The sequence below is a fragment of the Pantherophis guttatus genome, chromosome 11, assembly GCF_059756535.1.
Source record: "Pantherophis guttatus breed Tessera chromosome 11, ASM5975653v1, whole genome shotgun sequence".
Lineage (NCBI taxonomy): Eukaryota > Metazoa > Chordata > Lepidosauria > Squamata > Colubridae > Pantherophis > Pantherophis guttatus.
Window position 1 is genome coordinate 2,190,312 of NC_142073.1, and position 19,572 is coordinate 2,209,883.

General features: G+C 43.0%; 1 protein-coding gene and 1 pseudogene across 1 annotated transcript; one reads left to right on the forward strand and one right to left on the reverse strand.

The window, feature by feature from the left end:
* Positions 1-1,618: 1,618 nt before the first annotated feature.
* LOC117670988 (dual specificity protein phosphatase 22-A-like) lies at positions 1,619-16,607 on the forward strand. The gene is made up of 8 exons (XM_034426565.3): positions 1,619-1,667; positions 1,804-1,896; positions 3,417-3,450; positions 3,864-3,946; positions 7,524-7,573; positions 10,344-10,418; positions 11,081-11,252; positions 15,784-16,607. Exons 2-8 carry the CDS (start codon positions 1,876-1,878, stop codon positions 16,000-16,002), a joined length of 654 nt encoding a protein of 217 aa, XP_034282456.1. The 5' UTR covers positions 1,619-1,667; positions 1,804-1,875; the 3' UTR covers positions 16,003-16,607.
* On the reverse strand, positions 7,810-8,165 carry LOC117670989 (large ribosomal subunit protein eL30 pseudogene; annotated as a pseudogene).
* Positions 16,608-19,572: the final 2,965 nt, after the last annotated feature.

Sequence of the window (19,572 nt, forward strand, 5' to 3'; positions counted from 1 at the left end):
ACCGGGGATTGTTTGATGAAGCCAACTCGGTATATTGTGTAAATCAATTCTGTGCTTTGGGAATGGAATTAATAATCCAATAATCCAAAGGATACAATTCCTTTATGCAAATCGTACATAGAATAAGGGTCTATGGCAATTCGCCATGGCCAACTCACCTTGGGACAGCTTGCTTCGGAAAAGAAGTCACACTAACATCAAAGGAATGATGGAATAAAATCATTAAAGAATGCAAAGGGAGGGACAGAATGAAATGCGAATGACAAAAATTAAAACAATTATTTTAAATAATTCAGAGGTTAAATTGTCCCATGGCAAGTTGGCTGCAACAAGCCCCATTCCGTATAGAATATGCCAAACCATTCGTGTGGGAGACCGAGCTGAAAGCATCTTAAATACAATCTTGGGGGGGCCACCTAACTCTTAAGATAAAAAAACAAAAGGAAAATAAAGAATTAGGTAGGGCATCTAAGGGCTTGAACAGAGCTCTTGCTGCTCTCCATGTTGGTTGTGGGGCTTCATCCATCAGGACAGGAACTGAGGAAAAAAAACTGGGTTTCTGCTGAACTCTGGTGGAGAACCCTGATGGTTGCTGCAGGCCAGGGAGCTTTTCCAATTTTATTTGGGTTTTGCTGTGGTAGTCCAGTGGTGCTTCCAATCATGGAAATTTAGGAAGAATCAAAACGTTGGACTAGCTTAAGACTAGCATGGTTTTCCTCCTGCAATGTGGACTGGTAAAAAGGTGGAAGTTCTCAACCCTCCTTCCCCAATTTATTGGCCTTCCCCCTCCCCCTCATCCTCCACATTGGATATGAGAATTCTCCTCTCCCTTTCCCATTATGTACTAGGATGGGAAGCTCTAACACCCTATTGAAACTAGAAAAGGATCTGTTTGCATTACAACCTGTCACAGAGATAGAATGATGGAAGCAACTCGGGATCGAGCTTTGGTCTCCCAAAGGGCTCTGTCAGGATGTCCCCTTTTCTTCCCCCTCCGAAATGAACCTTTTACAAAGAACTTATTTGTATTGCAACACAACCTCTTGAACTAGAGGTGACGTGACAGCAGTGTTCCAGTATTTGAGGGGCTGCCACAAAGAAGAGGGGGTGGGGTCAACCTATTTTCCAAGGCACCAGCAGGCAGGCCAAGAAGCCACGAATGGGAACTAATCAAGGAGAGAAGCAACCTAGAACTAAGGAGAACTTTTTTGACCATGAGAATAATCAGTGGAACGGATGGCTTCCAGAAGTTGTGGGTGCTCCAACACTGGAGATTTTTTAGAAGAGATTGGACAACCATTTCTCCAGAATTGTATAGCATCTCCTGCTTGAGCAGTGCACTACAAGACGTCCAAGGTTCCTTCCAACTCTTTGTTTTTCTGATGTTCTGCTTGGCAACTACTGGGTTGCAGTGAGTTACGGAACTGGGAGGGAGGACAGAGGGAACAGTGCCACATGCAGGCATCCCAAATCAACTGACCACTTGTCCCAGGTCCAACCCACCCAGGGTCCCCGCCTCTCTCTGTCCTGGGTGACCTTAGAAGGCTTCATTGGGCTGACAGCCGCTGACAGCAGCTGTCCTGTACCCAGAAAAGCACCAGAAGTCAGAGGGAGTGGAAGGAGACATTACCAGCTTCTCGGTTCCCTGCGTTCTTCCTCATTCCCAGGTTTGCTTCTCCTTTGACAAACACACCCTTTGGACACACAACTCACTCCTTCTTTGAAATAGGGTGCAGCCGGGTAGTAAGCCTCCGGCGCAAGAACATTTTCTCTGGTTTGGTGTCATCTGTTTTTGCTTTGTAGGGTCTCGGAGACCAAGGGGATACACGGAGTGAAAGTTGCCTTTGCTGGCCCGCCAAAGAACGAAGAGTTGTCATGGGGATCGGCATGAGTAAGGTAGAACGCTAGAGTTTCATAGAAAGGGCCCCCAAGAAGCTGTGGGTGGGTGCAGAATGGCTCGGTTGGAGAAAAGGGGGAGGGGTCATTTAAAACAATAAGCAGGAGCTGGAAGGGAAGAGAGGAGGAACAGGAGTGGAACATGACTGTCTTGCATGGTTCTTCTGTCATCCAGCTTTTCTCCATCCATCTTGGTCCATGCATCAGTGCATCAACTTTGTCTCTTACATCAATCAGTAGGCTGGAAAACCCTGGAGCTGAAGTCCACCCATCTTCATGTTCTCCAGCTTGAGAAACAACAGTCTTACATATGGGTGCTATCGTGCAATATCTGAACGAATAAACATGCAGGAACTGATTCAAATTTGGTATCTGCAGTTGAAGGTCCACGAAGAGATAGAAGAAGAAATTGTTTGGTGGGGGGGGTGTTCCCCTCCCCGCCCCACCCCAAAACATTCAGCAGAGCTTAAAAGAAAAAGAAGGAAGCAATCACTTTCTTTTTTTTTTTACGCAACTATCTGCCTAGCAGGAGGTTTGTTTACAACTTGTGTCTCTAAACAACGGGGAAAGTCATCGTTTCACTGAAGTATAATTAGACTTCCTGACTCAGATCGAGGGAGGGTCTCAAATTTCTCTCCGCTCTGAGTTGAAATAAAAGAAGAGAGCAGATTGTTCTCAACCAATCAGCAAGGCGGATTTTCCTGCAAGATCCCTTTGACTGTTCGTCATTCCAGGGATGCATCAACCCAACTCATTGTGATTTCAATCAATCGATCATCAATCAGAATAGAGCTGGAAGGTCTTTCTAGTCCAATCCACTGAGCTCAAGCTGGAGACCTTATCCAATTTCAGACAAGTGGCTGCCCAGTCTCTTCTTCAAAACCTCCAGTTATTAAACCACAATTATGGAGACCATGGATTAATGCAATGAGTGACTTTTTGAGATTTTCTGAGGACCATCTGCTAGGGAGGTGGTGGAAAGGACACTGCAAACAAATGGCCACATCTATGGCCTTCCAATTCTGTTGGATTTTATATATTGAAGTCCTGTATATGATACTATTTGGGGGGTTTTTTGTATTACTTTATCATTATATATATATATATATATAAATGTTTAACTTTCCCCACACTCTACAATTATTGATTGATAAGATATATAAACTCTGATGCATCTGTGTAACCAACCATCTTCCCTTCTCTTCTCCCCACCTCACCTCAATTTAAACCTTCCATCATTTACGCATCCGATGAAGACAGATGCACCTCACAAAAGCTTCCGTCTTTGAGTACATTTGCTTGTTGGGAAAGGTGCCACCAGAGTGTGTTGGCATTCTCTACATCTGTTTCAGTTTCTCTGAAGCTTTCTGAAAATGGGGTGCCCTGGATGTAAGACCTTGTGTGGGGAGTGTAGGATGGAGTAAATCAGCTCCTTTCCATGACACATTACTCAAGAAAGTCATTTTTTTGCTCTGGCATGGGAGACAATGCTTTCATGTTCTTTCTTGGTGTCTCCTTAGGTGGTTGAGGGCCTCTACCTCGGGAGCATCAGTGGTAAGTTTTTTCAGTACTTTATTCTTGGAGATGTTGGTGATGATTAGTGTTATGGAATTCTGCTCCTCCCCTCCCTTGATCTAGCCTAGTAAAATAGGCCTGGAATGAACCAGGGTAATGATCCATAGCACCATTGAGATAACAACAGTTGCAGGAATGTCCACAGGATATGATGAACAAAATCCAGATGGCAGCTGCAGAATTGAAATCGGAACTCTGTCTCTTTTTATGGGGGGCAATAGCCCTGAATAGTTGCAGGGCATCTCCTGAAGTTCTTCAGAACTTCCTTGGAGGCACACTAGCCCCACCCCCATCATATAACTGTGTTGCTGTGGCTTCTCCGAGTATGAAGTCCACATCAAAGGCAATCCATTTGTTCATTCTGGATCTCAGAAACATTTGATGCTTTGCAGATGCTGAAGACAAAGAGACCTTGACAAAACATGGGATCACCCACATTCTTTCGGTGCACAACAATGCCAAGCCTCTGCTGGAAGTGAGTATAGCAAACCCCTTGTGAGTCATTTTGGGGAGGGGAGACGGTCCTGCAAATTTCAGACTCACAGCTCCAAAGTGGTTGAAGGGCTCTTTCCTTAGAGTTGCCGTCCATCCGTCTACACAGAAAACAGACGTCATAACTTACGGTAACCGATGGAGGGCAGCAGACCCACACAAGACTGAATGAATCATATTCATTCTCCCAAAAAGAATGAAACTCAATGCAATTTTCTTGGTAATGTTTTTGGGGTTGCCATTGCTTTATTCCTAGGGCTGAGAGAGAGGGGCTGGCCTACAGAGACCTGGCCTGCTTTTAAACCTAAAACAGGACTGATTGATTATGTACCATCCAGTCATTTTCGACCCTTAGACACCGTAGATCTTCTCCGTGACAATCTATCCCTAATCTGGTCTTTCAGGCCTTGAGATGGGACTACAATTCAGTTTTCCTAGCTCCTATTCTGACACCTTGAGCAGTTGACCAAATCCGGTTCCTCCTTAACTAGTTTGTAGGGTCTAAAGTTAACTCATCCAGTCCTTTAGGTGAATTCGACCGTGTCTCCCTTCTGCTGGAGGCAACATGACTGTGTGGCCATCATTGGTTTGGGAAAAGTTGGGATCAGAAAGAACCTGCTCACAAATTCCTCTTCACAAACTGGCAATTGTTTGATTTGCTGCATTGCATTAAAACCATGGTGGGCGTTGTCTTATCATCTGGTCCAAAATTCCCACCTTGAAAGAAGGGAGCGTGGGTGTGTGTGGGTTAGGTGAAGACGGGCGAAGAATGGCAACGCAAGGATGAGGCCTGGCAGATTTCAGCAGGCAGATGGCCCATCCACCAGCCTTACAACAGGATGGAGTAGGAAGGCAGAAGAGTGGAAAAAAGAAAAGAAGAGGAACCGGAAACACATGAATGTATTGAGTAATATGGCAATCCCAGGGCACAGAGAAAGAAATGCCGAGACAAGCTGTGGTTCCCAGGCATTGGGTTCATCCTACTGGGGGCAAAAGAGGGTGGCTGCTTCCTCCTCCTCCTCCTCCTCCTCCTCCTCCTCCTCCTCCTCCTCCTCCTCCTCCTCCGGAAGGTGGGTGGGCTGTGAGGGAGAGGAGGTTCTAAAATGCTTGGCTGATTTTGCTGTTGTGCCTAACTTGCAATATATACCCCACCAAAGCTCCTTAGATTTGCATTTCCATGTTTTAAGTGATGTGCGTCTCTCTTGTTTTCTTTCTGAAGAGAGGGAACTATTTTACCGCTGACATTTTTAGCCCTGCGTTGTGTATCCCGGCTTAGCAGTTGCTATTCAGCCTCTCATCTCTTCTCCCCAAACCGCTGAGCTGGAGATTTGAATGCTGGCCGTGAACTTGGAAACTTCTCTGTGAAAGGCCAGACTCTGTCCTGAAGCTGCATCCTCTTCTGAGGCAGCTATTCATCCCTGCTCTGGATCCTCTTTTACAATCCCTTGGTGGCCACACAAGGTTTTCCTTCTGGACTGGGAAGCCAAAGAGGATTAAACCTGATTAGGTTGTGATGAAAGATGCCAGGAAGGGTCAAAGATGTGGGACAGCCTGGAAGAAAACAATGACAAACCATTTATGTTCTGCTGCCAAGAAGCCATCATGGATGTGTTTATGGAGTCTCCAGGAGCTGGGCTCCATTTGGAAGAGATTTTATCTCTCTTTCTGTGCTTCCTCTCTTGTTTCATCAGAACTTGTACTGAACCGAGTGAAGAAAATACAAAGTTTAGCCAAGGACATTTTAGATCTCTGATGTTCCTTTCTCACGGTGCCCTTATCTCTCTCAAGTCCTGTAGTTGCCTGGTTCTATGGTTGGGCAGGCCAGATCCTCTCTCTGTACCCAACCAACTGTTCAGGGCAGTTATACTATGACTAAAATGGGACACACAGAGCCTCCAGTTCTTAGAGGAAATCCAAGAGATATATTTGATGACTAATACATACATTGACCCAGATGTAGGATCTCAGTTTTTCCCAGCCTAGCTCCTGTCTTACTCAGCAAAAGGTGTGTGGCTGTGGCCACACCACACACTAACTCAGGTCAGGCAAAAACCTAGTAGCTACATTGGTACAAAAGAATCAGGTTTGCTCAGAGTTCACCTTGGCCAGGTCCTTTTCCTGGTTGACAACATGCTGTGGGAACCTAGCTTGTGGTTTGGTGAGCTGGTAGTTCAATATGCAAACTCAGAAAATGAGCTAATTCGGTCCCAAAGTCATTAACACCCCCGCCCTGTGGGCAAATTTCCTGAAATTGTAACTACAGGTAGCTCTCTGCTCACAAGAACAATTGTTACCCCAAATGTCCATTGCTAAGCAAGATGGTTGTGAAGTGAATTATGCCCCATTTTATGACCTTTTTTAGCCACAGTTGTTAAGCGAATCACTGCCACCTATCAGCGCCCAAATTTTGATCACGTGGCTAAAACACTGCAATGGTTCTTAAGACTCTACAAAGAATGCAGAGAAATGCAAAAATAAAAATGATGAGGGGACTGGAGGCTAAAACATATGACGAACGGTTGCTGGAATTGAGTATGTCTAGTCTGATGAAAAGAAGGACTGGGGGAGACATGATAGCAGTCTTCCGATATCTCATAATAGCCACAAAGAAGAGGGGATCAAGTAATTCTCCAAAGCACATGAAGGCAAGAAACAATAGGTGGAAACTAATTAAAGAGAGAAGGACCCTAGAACTAAGGAGAAATTTCCTGACAGTTACAACAATTAATCAGTGGAACAACTTGCCTCCAGAAGTTGTGAATACTCTAACACTGGAAGTTTTTAAGAAGATGTTGGATAACCATTTGTTTGAAGTGGTGTAGGGTTTCCTGCCTAAGCAGAGGGTTGGACTAGAAGACCTCCAAGATCCCTTCCAACTCTGTTATTCTAAGTGTGAAAAACAGTCAAAATTCATTTTTTTTTACGGTTGTTGCAACCCTAAATGATTTGTAAATTGAGAACTGCCTGTAATCCAGAAGGTGCAGTGAAAGATTTTTGTTAAAGTAAAACCCAACAAAGAGAAGAAGTCAGGACTTCTGGCTTCTCCCCTTCCCCACAACCTTGGTTCCCACAGATCCCTTTGTCCCGAGACTCTTTTTCCAAAATGATAATTATATTTAGGAGCACCAAATTGCCAAGGACCTCAGTAATGATGGTGATTTGGATGGACCTTTTTTTCTTTCAGTTCAAGACCAGCGAGGAACCAAAAGAAACAGGATGGAGACAGAGTCGAAAGTAGGAAACCATCCTGTCTCTTTCTGAAGCTTTCTCTTTCTCCTCATTCAGCAAGGCAGCTAGAATTTCTGAATGGATTGGATTAACTTAAACAAAGCAAAATAATAATAATAAAATACACTGAGATCACATCAAATGCAGGTGGCTCCCCCAGAAGATATCAATGCTTTGAGTCAAAACTGTCTTAGAATTGCAGCGAAGAGGTTTGGCTGTTGAGTACCACAACAATCATGGCACTTCCTCATTTAAATCGATAAAGCCTCTTCCTGTCGATGTTTATCTGAATCACGGATAGATCTCCGTAAACTTTCTCTTTTGAATTTCAGGGCATGACCTACCTCTGCATTTCAGCCTCAGACTCCTCGAATCAAAACTTGTAAGTTCTTTCAAAATTGTTCCACGTGCTGTGAGGGTAACGGAGGGTAAAAAAAATATTGTTTCAGAAATAATGGGTTTTTGAGACGAGAAAGCAAGATAGGACAGTAACACCATTCACGGCAGTGTCCTAACTCATGGCCTTATTTTCACAACACGGAACACACAATCTGTTCTCATCCTTCCATTTCTTTTTTAAAATGATTATTATTACACAAAATTTAAAGTTTATTAATTTTACTTCTCACTGGTTTATTCCGGCATGCTTCTAATGATGTCAGAGTCACCTGGGTGAATTAGAGCAAGTATACAGTACATACTCTGTAGTACTTCCCACAAGCTGTTCCCAGTTCAATATTGTTGCCGCTGTAGTGATGCACACCAGTTTTGGCCAACATAGCACAGTACTCAATTTCTGATTTTCTCAAAGCAGGACAGTTATTGGCTAGGATAACCAACGGGGCTTTGCCCTGCGGAATCATTTTCAGAGTTTGTTTATATCCAAATGCATATTTACTACTTTTCATAACCAGCTGAAGTCTAGAGTTTAGGGATTCTAAAGACTTTGATTTTCTTTTCTTTGATTTGATCATTTCTTTGATCTTTTTTAATGCACTTCTGATTGTCATGTGTGTCTCTGTTTACTTCTCTTCTATTCATGTTCTCATCATACGCTAAATAACAATTATTTCTTCAATGCTGAATCAAAGCTGCTACCTACTGCCCAAATCAATACATTTCCAAGTGTTTCATTTTACTTGTGAATATCCTCCAAGGAAAGTCCGGGCTACTTGTACAAGCAGGGGAAATCAAGTTGGCTTTTTAAGAAAAACCAAGTGCACAGTTATAGAAGTTGGCTGGTACCTGGTTCAATATTAGCAACTGCTAGAGGGATTTTGAAGTCCTAGTGGACAATCACTTTGTCCTAGTGGACAATCATATTTGAGTCAGCAGTGCGCTGCAGCTGCCAAAAAAGCCAATGCAGTCCTTGGTTGCATTAAGAGAGGGATAGAATCAAGATCATGCGAAGAGTTAGTACCACTTTATAATGTTTTGGTAAGATCGCACTTAGAATATTGCATCCAGTTTTGATCACCATGATATGAAAAAGATGTAGAGACTCTAGAAAGAGTGCAGAGAAGAGCAACAAAGATGATTAGGGGACTGGAGGCTAAAACATATGAAGAACGGTTGCAGGATTTGGCTAGTCTAGAGAAAAGAAAGACTAGGGGAGACGTGATAGCATCTTCCAATATCTCAGGGGCTGCCACAAAGAAGAGGGAGTCAAGCTATTCTCCAAAGCACCCGAAGGCAAGACAAGAAGCAATGGATGGAAACTAATCAAGGAGAGAAGCAACCTGGAACTAAGGAGAAATTTCCTGACAGAACAATTAACCAGTGGAAAAACTTGCCTCCAGAAGTTGTGGTGCTTAAAAACACTGGAAGTTTTTAAGAAGAGATTGGACAACCATTTGTCTGAAATGGTCTAGGGTTTCCTGCTTGAGCAGGGGGTTGGACTAGAAGACCTCCAAGGTCCTTTCCAATTCTGTTATTCTGCTAGAAAATAAAGTGATTGACCAGATGAGATCCTTGAATAAAAAGAGGTGGTAGCATTGATAGGAAAATAGGGGTGCCGAAAGTCCTACTAAGCAGGTATATACAAAAGTATGAAGGGTATTGCTTAACGCATTGTAAGCTGCCCTGAGTCTCCGGAAAAGGGTGGCATATAAATTGAACCAATAAATAAGTAAGTAAGTAAGTAAGTAAGTAAGTAAGTAAGTAAGTAAGTAAATAAAATGGGTGACACATTCAGATGATGGACAGGCTACGCTGATCCCTGCCTTCTGAACCAGTGGGTAGGCAGAAAAGGTTTGAAAAATGCACAAAGTTGTGGCTTCAACCCATACAGGTTTGCAGACAGAAAAATGTGCTAATTTAATTACATGAAATCAGCAGTCGCAGTTTTATTGATCACCCAAACAGTTCCTGAACGTCTGGTTTTTCCACAAATAGTACAAATATCTTGTGTTCCTGTTATAAGAGCATGGCTACCGTACTTAGTTAATACCCATGTGATAAATTTATGTGCTGCTGTAGCGGAGTGTTGGTTTTGCTTTGAGAAGTTATTGCCAACATGTTTTGATTTTCTTTTTTCAGTTTTGAATTTTTTCCATTTTTGAATTTTGAATTCAACATCTTTCGAACGTTTGAAGCCAAAGATGGAAGCGTTTTTGCAAGCATCTTCTCCTGTGAGCTAAATATTCCCTCTGAAAAAAATTTTTGGGTGAGAATATCCTTCTTCAGCAAAATTGGGTGGTTATTTACTCCTCCCCCTTCCCTCCATCTTTTTTGTGCAATCACAACACGCCTCCCCGCAGTGGGCCAAAGGAAGGAAACTCTGTTCTGAAGTGCCTATTTTTTGCACTCTGTTTTGGAGTCCAGATTTCACAATCTCCAATGAACTTTGAAAGTGTTTTCCAAGAAGATAGTTGAGAACGAGGTGGCATGGACTGACCCCAACACCACAGATTAATGGCAGCATTTGGGACCCTCAGCCTGTTTCTGCTCCAAACATAAGGGGGTTGGGAGGTAGGAGGATGGCTCCTGGAAGGATCTTAATCCCAGGAGAACATCACCCAACATCTTGTGTTGTCATGAGGAACACCAATAGCGTATTTAATTTTCTTTCTTGAATTCTGGCTTGCTAGTCAAGAGAACTGTTTAGTCAGAGTCCCAAAGCAAGTGGCGTTTCTTTCTTCTCTCCATTCCAGAATACAACATTTTAAAGAGTGCATCAGTTTTATTCATGAATGTAGACTGCATGGTGGAGGCTGTCTCATTCACTGGTATGTAGTCCTGCCTTTTTTGTTATTTTCCCTGGAAACTCTGGGAGTTTAAATATCTGCAAATAAACATACCTTTAAATGTTGTGGCTTTCCTAAGAAGCATTATAGTGGTGGCCATGGTGAAATGTGGCAGGGGAATTTTAAGAGTTGACCAAGTTCACAACTGCTAGCTGGGGAATTCTAGGAGTTGAAGTCCACAAATCTTAGCAATGTTAAGTTTGAAAACCCTGATCTAGTTATGTTGTTTGTGGAAAAATTGGATTTCCAGATCTGCCCCAAAAGATCGCCAGTGCATGTCCATAGATGAGGATGGACTTGAAGCCAAGTCTTCTCAAGCCTCACCAGACATCTTAACCCAGGGGTCTCCAACCATGGTAACTTCCACATGTCTTAAAGTTGCTAAGGTTGGAGACCCCTGCCTTAACCATTTCATCTCACTGCTTCCCATTTTGTGTCTTGATTATTTAGTTGAATCCAGTTAATTTTGGCAGGTTAAACAAGCCATGATTATAAAAGAATGGTTTTAGGTGATGATGGACAGTTACAAGTTGACCATTTTACTTTGTCTTAGTAAGAAACTCTTGCAGATCCCAAGTCGGTAGTGAATATTTTCCACATCCGAGTAAAATGAAGACTGTCGCTTCTCCTTTCTGTCAACATAGCTTGGCGGGAGTTTCTCGCAGCACCACGATTTTGGTGGCCTACCTAATGACGGTAACCCACTTTGGCTGGAAAGAATGTTTGGCCGCTGCCAAAGCTGTCCGTTCCTACGTGAGCCCCAACTTTGGGTTTCAGAAACAGCTTCAGGAGTACGAAGCTACGTTGCTGCAGGAGGTAAGGCATCACAAGGGCTCTTTGTTTGACCCCGGAGTCATTATGGGCAAATCTTTGCATGCTTGTGTCCTCCTCAGTAGCACTTAATTTGCTTTTATTAATTACTTACTTTTATTATTATTATTTATTGATCAAATTTATATAGCTGCCCGTGTCACCAAAGGTGACCAAGTTAATGCTTAGGAAGGCTTTTGGGGAAACGGGTGAGGCAAAAACATGAATTGGTACGACAGGCATGAAACAATTACCGCACGGAGTCATATGCTCAGTGTAATGCCATGATCTTGTATCGCACATGTTTGATGTGCCTTTTTCGCATGTTTGTAACCAGGGGGTCTCTAAGGGCTGGTTGAGGGCCAAGAAGACCACATCCTACAAGCTTCAGTCCCTTCTTTGTATGGGTCACCTTAGTCCTTGCATCCCAGAGAGAATTTCCCAGCTGGTTGGTCCGTTGTTCTTATCAAAACACGGAACTCAGCAGGAACCTCGTAAGCTAATATGGAACCTTGATTTTTGATTGCAGTCAACGCTACAACCGTTTCAATGTACATTGTGGGTGCAACGCAGGTAAAAAAAAATATGCCAGGGATTCATTCCATTGCACAGATTTGGTTGTCATCTTGACTTTTTGTTTTTTTGGCCCTTCTACCCAGGTCCCCATAACTCAAAATCTTTTAATATCTTACCACACCAGGAATGGCAACTCTGGTTTCCCCCAGGCCAAGTGAATTTACTCTGGGCTCACTTCCTTTTTCCCCCTAACCACTGAAATCAGGACGTTCTGAGAAAAATACTCTGCTTGAAGTGGGATGAGACCAAGTGGAACAGGAGCTGAGAATTACAGTGCAAAAAACAAAACAAAACAATCAATTCTTCAGAGAAAACGTTCAACTGTTGCAGAAGTACCGAGCTTGGGATTCCCCCCCAACAGCTAAAATGTCACCCCCCCCCAAGAAAGGTCCCAGATGTGGAACCTGGGCTGTGGCATCAGTGGGCACAACATTCCCACCAGGAGAGTGACTGGAGGCCTTGAGGCAGGGACCACCACTCATCCATCCTACCAACGTGTAATTTTCTGCCTTTAAAACGAGGCATTGGACGTGGGATGCCTGTTTGCAGGCTGTAACTGAGACCACCAGACACCCATCGAAAGGAAGACAGATCCTCCTTTTTGGTCCCTCATGTTTTCCATCCGGCAGGTGTAGCCTCAAAACTCAAAATTTTCTGGATTTTTGAATATTTGAGCAGGGTTTTTTAAGGTGCAGCACATCCTTGCTAAGTACTAAGGGTGTCCAACCTTGGCCGTGTTAAGACCTGTAGGCTGGCTGGGAATTTTGGGAGCTGAAGTCCACAGGTCCTAAAATGGCCAAGATTGGAGACCCCTCTACTAAATAGTTTTTTTTTTTAAAAAAATCAAATAATGTTATTCATTGATGAATAATCTTTTTATAAAACTTGTTAGTCTGATAGGTCTCCACCAGGCTCCTGATTTTTGATAATTAGGAGAAGGGTGAGTGACAGTGATTTATTTTATTTATTTATTTATTTTATTTTATTAAATTTTTATACCGCCCTTCTCCTGCTGGACTCAGGGCGGTGAACAGCCAAGAATAAAACATCAGATACAAAATTTAAAATTTTTAAAAGAATTAAACAAATTTTTGGCCCAATAAATTTAAAACACCCCAACTAAAATCAATTTACAGTTAAAAATATCTAAAAATATCTAAGGGGGGATTTAATACATTCACAGAAAAGGAGCAGGCCAGAGCTATCGATATATCGTGGTACCGAAGTAGAATTGCTCCTTTTAGAGGCAGTCTACCTCTGAATAAGTGTTGACTTCTTGCCATGCCTTGTGGAAAGGGCTTCCCGGAAGACAACGAACAGTAAGATCGTGAGCTCCAGGTTGACCTTTAGAGTCACAACCACAAGGCTGACTTGGGGCTCTTCCATTCCCCTGACTCTGAAACTGAATGAAATATTGGTTTCTCTTTCGCATTGATTCTCTGAAATGAATATATATACTTCAGATTCATCATTTTCCAGGTAGCTTATCTGTGCAGGATGGGCTGCAAAGATTGGTAAGCAGGTGCTCATGTGGTCAAAAAGCCAAGATATGCGACAGACATAAAACCAGATGCAGCTTGATCCCATCATTGTGATTGACATCTTGACTTTTTTTGACCGTATTCTGTAGCAGTGGGTGACATATCACTCCCCCACCCTGATTTTTCATTTTTCTAGGTCCACTGATCTCAGATGCTTAATCAGCCCCACTTCTGAAAACCAAAGCATTAGAGCCTCCCTTAAATGTCTACTTAGGGAGAGTAGGGGGAAGGATTGGCAAAACTGGAGGCGGAGTTAAAAGGGGGAGCAGCCTAGAATCCCTACGTAACCACAAGCGAACTAAATTCAATTCCATGACCCTCATCTAACACCCTAGAAAGTACTAACGGTTAGTTGAGAAGGTTCCTGTGGAGAGACTGTTTTGCAATAAATCTTCCTCCCCAACAATGGCGAGACCCATCCGGGGCTCGTCAATCCGTTTAATTGGACCTTCATGGGTGGACCCTGATCTTTTGCGCCTGGCAGGAAGTTAGTGAAAATATTTCTCATTCTTCTACCTAGTATACTATTTTTTTCCCTTCATTATAGCACTTTAAAAAAAAGAAAAAGAAAAGGACACCATTTGGTGTTCCTAGAATAGCTAAAACATTAATTAATTCATTATGCACAAGGTGAAAAAAAGTTTTCTTTTGGAAATCCCCAAATGAGCATTGTTGCAAATCATATGATTTATTAAAGAACATAGATAGATAAATAGATAGATAGATAGATAGATAGATAGATAGATAGATAGATAGATGCTGGAGGGATGAGGGATAGAGAAATAGGGACGGATGGGAAGAGAGAGAGAGAAATATATATATATATAGGGGTGTTTATATATTTTATATGTGTGCTTTTTCTGCTAACATTGATTTGCACAGAAAGCAAAATTTCCTGTTATGTTGTTCGATCAGTAACAGTTCGGAGCAGCCCCTCAAAAATCTCTAGCAAATTATGCGCTTGCAGATCTGAGGCCGAAGAAGGTTGTGTAAGCAGAATTTGAAGAGTGGGAAAGGGAAATGAAAAAAAAAAACACTTTCCTTTTTTTCTTTTTCAAGTCCAATTTTTATGCTGGCCCCGTGTGAAACCAGAGAGTGGAGCTAAAGGCTTTGAGAATCTTAATTAAGCACCTAGATGCGGCTTTATTCGAACAGCATGGCAGTATTAAGAAAAATCAAGTGAGCTTTGGGTCTTGTTCATAGCCCTGAGAATGGTAGTGAAATGTCACTATTGTTTCCTGTTTCAAAACGATGTGTGGCTGGTTTCAGGCGGGTGGGGGTGGGGAGCGGGTGGGCGGGTGGGTGGGCTCCGCGACCCGAAGAGGAGGTATGTCAGGAGAGGCAAAAATGTTTTAAAAATTCCCACTGGAAGTCCCCCAAAACTAGCCAGAGCCCACTTGTGGAAATTAATGCTCAGGGGACCTTAAAGGCTGCTATGAGTGGAATTCACAGCCAGCTCTAATTGGTGCTGGTGAAAGTCCTTTTCTCACTGACGTTTTGATGCTTTCCTCGTGCTTTCCTCACGTGGCTTTATGAAAGTGACAAGGGTATTTTGCTGCTCTCTGGGTTGAAATTAAGACTTGCCAAAGGCTCTTCCGGGGTAGTGGTGAAATTTGGTGATGATCCTGGAACTGCATTGGGCTTCTGGGATTGCATGTTATTTTTTACTTGGGAGCAGTTGATTAAAGTTACTTTATTCAAGAAGAGCAACCAAGATGGCCTGAGACTAAACCGTGCATTGAGCGAATGAAGGAATTAGGTTGTGTCTAGTCTAGTGAAGAGAAAGACTAGAGGGTGACATGATAACGGTCTTCCAGTACTTGAGGGGCTGTCACAGAGAGGAGGGGGTCGTCCTGTTTTCCAAAGCACCAAGGAGGAGAAGTAAGGTTGGAAGATCATTAAAGAGAGATCCAACTTAGAATTAAGGAGAAATTTCCAGATAGTGAGAACAAACAGTGGAAGAGCTTGCCTCTGGAATTATGGGTGCTCCATCACTGGAGGTTATCAAGGAAACTTTGGAGAGCCACCTGTCTTGAATGATATAGGGTCTTCTGCTTGAGCAGGAAGTTGAATTAGAAGACCTCCAAGCTTCCTTCCAGCCCTATTATTCTATGCTCTACTTCCAACTTAGCTCTAGTTTAAGAGGACTAATAGAACTTTAGTTCTGGAAGGAAATGATTGTGTTGGATTTCTATGGAGGTCCATGCATCATGGAGATAGAGTGAGAAGACCCCCAACATAGACATTGTGTATGTCTGCATAGGGAGTATGAGTCTTAGGTGACCCATATCTGTCTTCTAAGACAACATTTTCTCCTTGAGTTGACCACAGCCTGTTGACTGACCTTTCATTCTATGTACTCTCTGTATGTTGGCCCAACCTTCTCATTTAATAGCTCCTCTGGAATTTTGTCTTCGCAGTACCGAAACTGGGTCCAGATGGAGTATGGCAAGAACCCCCTCCCTGACCAAGAGGAGCTACAGCGGTTACTCTCCCCCAAAGAAGAGAAAGTCAATGAGCCACAAATAGGACTCGGAGAAACCAAATGGAACGGGGCTCCAAACCCAGACAACCACGAGCCACACACCAGATATGGTGACAGCAGCAACAGCGGCCAACACCAAGGAACCAACCGATAACTGGAGGAGCATTTGGAAAGAACCTTTTTAGCTTCTTCTTTTGATTGATATGCAGAGGGTGTTGTAGGCCCTTCCTTTCTGGTCCTTCCTTGAGTGTGTTCAGACTCCTTGTGGGTTGGGCTGCAACAGTGGACTTCTCCAAAGGTCAGCTTAAGTGCCTCTTGCTCTCCCATTTGGAGGCTGCCCATGTCAAGAAGAAAAAAAATGGGTCCTTTAAACAGTTTCAACGAGATGGGTGTGCAATTATCCCAAGCGTCTTGCTGGCTGAGAAGATGCAAAGGATCTTGGAAATTATTTTTGGGATTTGTTCTCAAAGATGACATGGAGAACACTTGATTTGAATAGGAGTGATGAATATGGTTAGCAGGAGCATGTATCTTGGGAAACAGGTGATTTTTTTTTATTAGTAATAATCCTTAGAATTGGGAGTGATTTCAGCTTTTGAGAAACAGATTTTATTACGTCTGCTTCGACTGTTGTTTGAATTAGTGCCCCAAATTAGATGCGCTGTGATGGGAACATTACTAAGATAAGCCACCAATGAACTTAAATAATGCAAATCAGTATGATGTTTACATGAACAATAATAATACCCAACAACATAAGCCTGCAATTCTCTACTGAATATCTAGGGATCTATCATGTTATCGGATTGCCCTAAATTTCTTTTCGTGATACTGCTTAAAGGGATTTTCACACACATGTTCAAAAGAAGCCCTTACACGAATCTGGGTCTGCAACCTTCACACATTCACCATCAGGTCCCACAAACATTTAACTAGGGAAGGGAGCCCCATTTTGCCATCAACACTTGGGATCTAAGGGCAAGATTTTTTTTTTTACAGAAGCTCCACCTTTTCAATTAATCTACTGTATCATTATCCATTTTAGATAAGGCGGCCATTCTTGTTGCAATAGCACTTAGACTTATATCCTACTTCACAGTGCTTTACAGCCTTCTCTAAGTGGTTCAGCCTCTTGCCCCCAACCATCTGGCTCCTCATTTTACTGACCTTGGAAGGATGGAAGGCTGAGTCAATCTTGAGCAGTGAGTTAGTTAGTTGTGTGCAAGAACGGTCTTCCCAAATCACCAAGCCAAACTCCTTGCCTCCTTTGCTTGGGAGCCTGGCCTGCAGCCTCAATGGAGAAGCAACTGCAATTTTGGGGGTGGCTTAAAATGGCTTATGGGGGAAGTTCAGAAGCAGCCCAGACAGCTTGTCTGGCTCTTCTGCAAACGGCACAGGAAGCCCACATGGGAACTCATCTCGGAAAGAGAAAAGAGGCTGCCTCTGGTAGGAACAGGAAATCATCGTAGATATGTGATAAGCAGAGATTACTTTTACAACCGGGCTACCAACAGATCGAAGCTACGGCAGGATACGTTGCTGAAGTGAGAGCATTTGATTCCTTGATCCCTGCCTGAAAGATCTCCCACCTGGTTGCTGTCTCACAGGGCGCACAATCTGTGTTTCTGGGAGAAAAGGCTTGGGTAGGAAAATCAGAGGTGAAAAACCACATAGGGTTTTGAGTCTTGGAGGGTTCTCCTTCATCAAGACTCAAAAATCAAATCTCAAAGGTTACTTTTTATCTATGGACATCCAAGAAGGAAGCCGAGCAAGGTCTCTGGATGTCCCCAAAGTGCCGTTTTTCAAAAAGCAACTAGACTTTCTTTGTTTTTCCACGAAGACACGTCTCATCCAAGGAGCTCCTTCAGTTAGTTTCCCATCCCAGAAGCTTCTTCAGAACTGAAAAAGTTTCTTGGATGAGAAGTGAAAAGTCTTTGTGGAAAAACATATGGCTGTAGCCCCATCTCTTTTCAACTCCTAGTAGCGATTCAGTTTGCTCCAACTATACCCCAGCTCTGTTTCTAAAACCATTTGCTAAGAGATGAGCAATGTTGAACCTGATAAATATTTCGAAGTTTTGAAGCGAAAGGTCTTTAGTACCAGAGTGTCAGGCTAGGAACAATCATTAGCCATCCTTTGGGTTTCCAGGAATCAGGAGGAAGAGGAGATAACTATGAATTGTGGATTTCCAAGAAACAGACGAGCAGACATTTTTACCCAAGCCTGGATGACTTGTGAGAACATTACTTCCTTTTTCACCATTTGTCTGTTGCAAAGATTGAGCAGATTCCAATGAAGGAGAATATTTGTAGTTCGGGGTTGAAATGAGGAGTTCTTGGTGCTCTCTGAGCTTGGTGGTTTCCTTGCAGATATTTCATTACCCAAAATAGGTAACATCATTAGTGCTAGTCATGATGTTACCCAGTTTGGGTAATGAAACATGTGCAAGAAAATAACCAAGAGTACCAAATGCCACCACCACCTCCTTCTCCTCCTCCCTCCTCCTCCTCCTTCCTCCTCCTCCTCTCCACATACCCCACTCCCTTCTAGTGCCAAGGAAGTTCCCTTGTTGGGTAATGAAACATCTTTAAGAAAACAACCAAGCTCTGAGAACAGGACCCTCACTGAGCAGATTTGACTGAAAGGGGGTCATCGCCCCCTCCTCATTTGCAGACGGAAGTCCAAGGCTGAAATGGAGCCAGACAAGGAAGTTAAACCTGGTTGATCAAACATGAAGATGATGGTGAGAGATCCTAGCTTCCGTGTCCCTGGGAAGGAAAAAAATGTTTCAGGGCAGTTGGTCCTTAGATTTGATAGATGGCAGACACCTCATGACATTCCTTGACCAGCCTTTGCAAACATCCTTGGAGAAGTTTAACCTTCATGACTAAACTTTATTGATTTACTAAAACAATAAGGTTGTCCAGAAATGCATGGACTGTAGTCTGCCCATAGACATAGAGGCAAAATAAAGCCATAAAATGAGGAAAATGTGCTGGGCTACCTATTATCTATCAGCTGGCCAAATAGTTCTGTAAGCTTTACAGTTTCCTCTGTAGTATAACTGTAGGCAAGGAAGGAAGAAATGCAGTTTAAAGAAAGTCCCCGGGGAATGAGGGAAAGCTGCCTCCAATTTTGTCCTCTAGTGACATTTCTCACAATTTTTAACAGATGTTCAGCTGCTGGGCAGTTGTGCCCTCACAATTCTCACCCTCCTTGTGGTGTCATCCTTAGAAAATGACACAATTGCCGCCCTTCCTGTGGAGCCCCTCCTTCACCTGCCAACCTCTGCTAAGTTTCCACCCTAACCATCTTTTTCTCACGCTTTGGGCTTTTCCCCTACCTCTTTCTTGGCCCTCTTGACCATTAACTAAGAAAATAAATTAAAAACTAACAAATAAAGCGGAATGGCAGGAAGGCAAAGGAAAGAAAGAAAAAGAAAACAGGGAGGCAAGATGGCAAAAAAAAAAGAAAGAAAGAAAGAAAGAAAGAAAAGGAAGAGAAAATAGCAAGGCAGAAAAAAGAGCAAAAGATAGGAAGGAAGGAAGGAAAGGGAGGGAGGGGAGTGGGAGAGATGAAAGGTAGGAAGGTAGGTGGGAAGAAAGGGTGGGATGGGAGAGACAGATGAAAGGAAGGGAGGAAGGAAGGAAAGAAGAAAAAAGAAAAGAAAAGAAAAGAAAAAAAGAAACGCTGGAAGGGAAGGCAGGAAAGAAAAAGAAAGATT

Coding starts and splice junctions, on each gene's coding strand:
- LOC117670988 (XM_034426565.3), top strand. CDS start 1,876: ATGGGGATCGGCATGAGTAAG. Junction 1,897..3,416: donor TGGGGATCGGCATGAGTAAG/GTAGAACGCTAG, acceptor GTGTCTCCTTAG/GTGGTTGAGGGCCTCTACCT. Junction 11,253..15,783: donor AAGCTACGTTGCTGCAGGAG/GTAAGGCATCAC, acceptor TTGTCTTCGCAG/TACCGAAACTGGGTCCAGAT.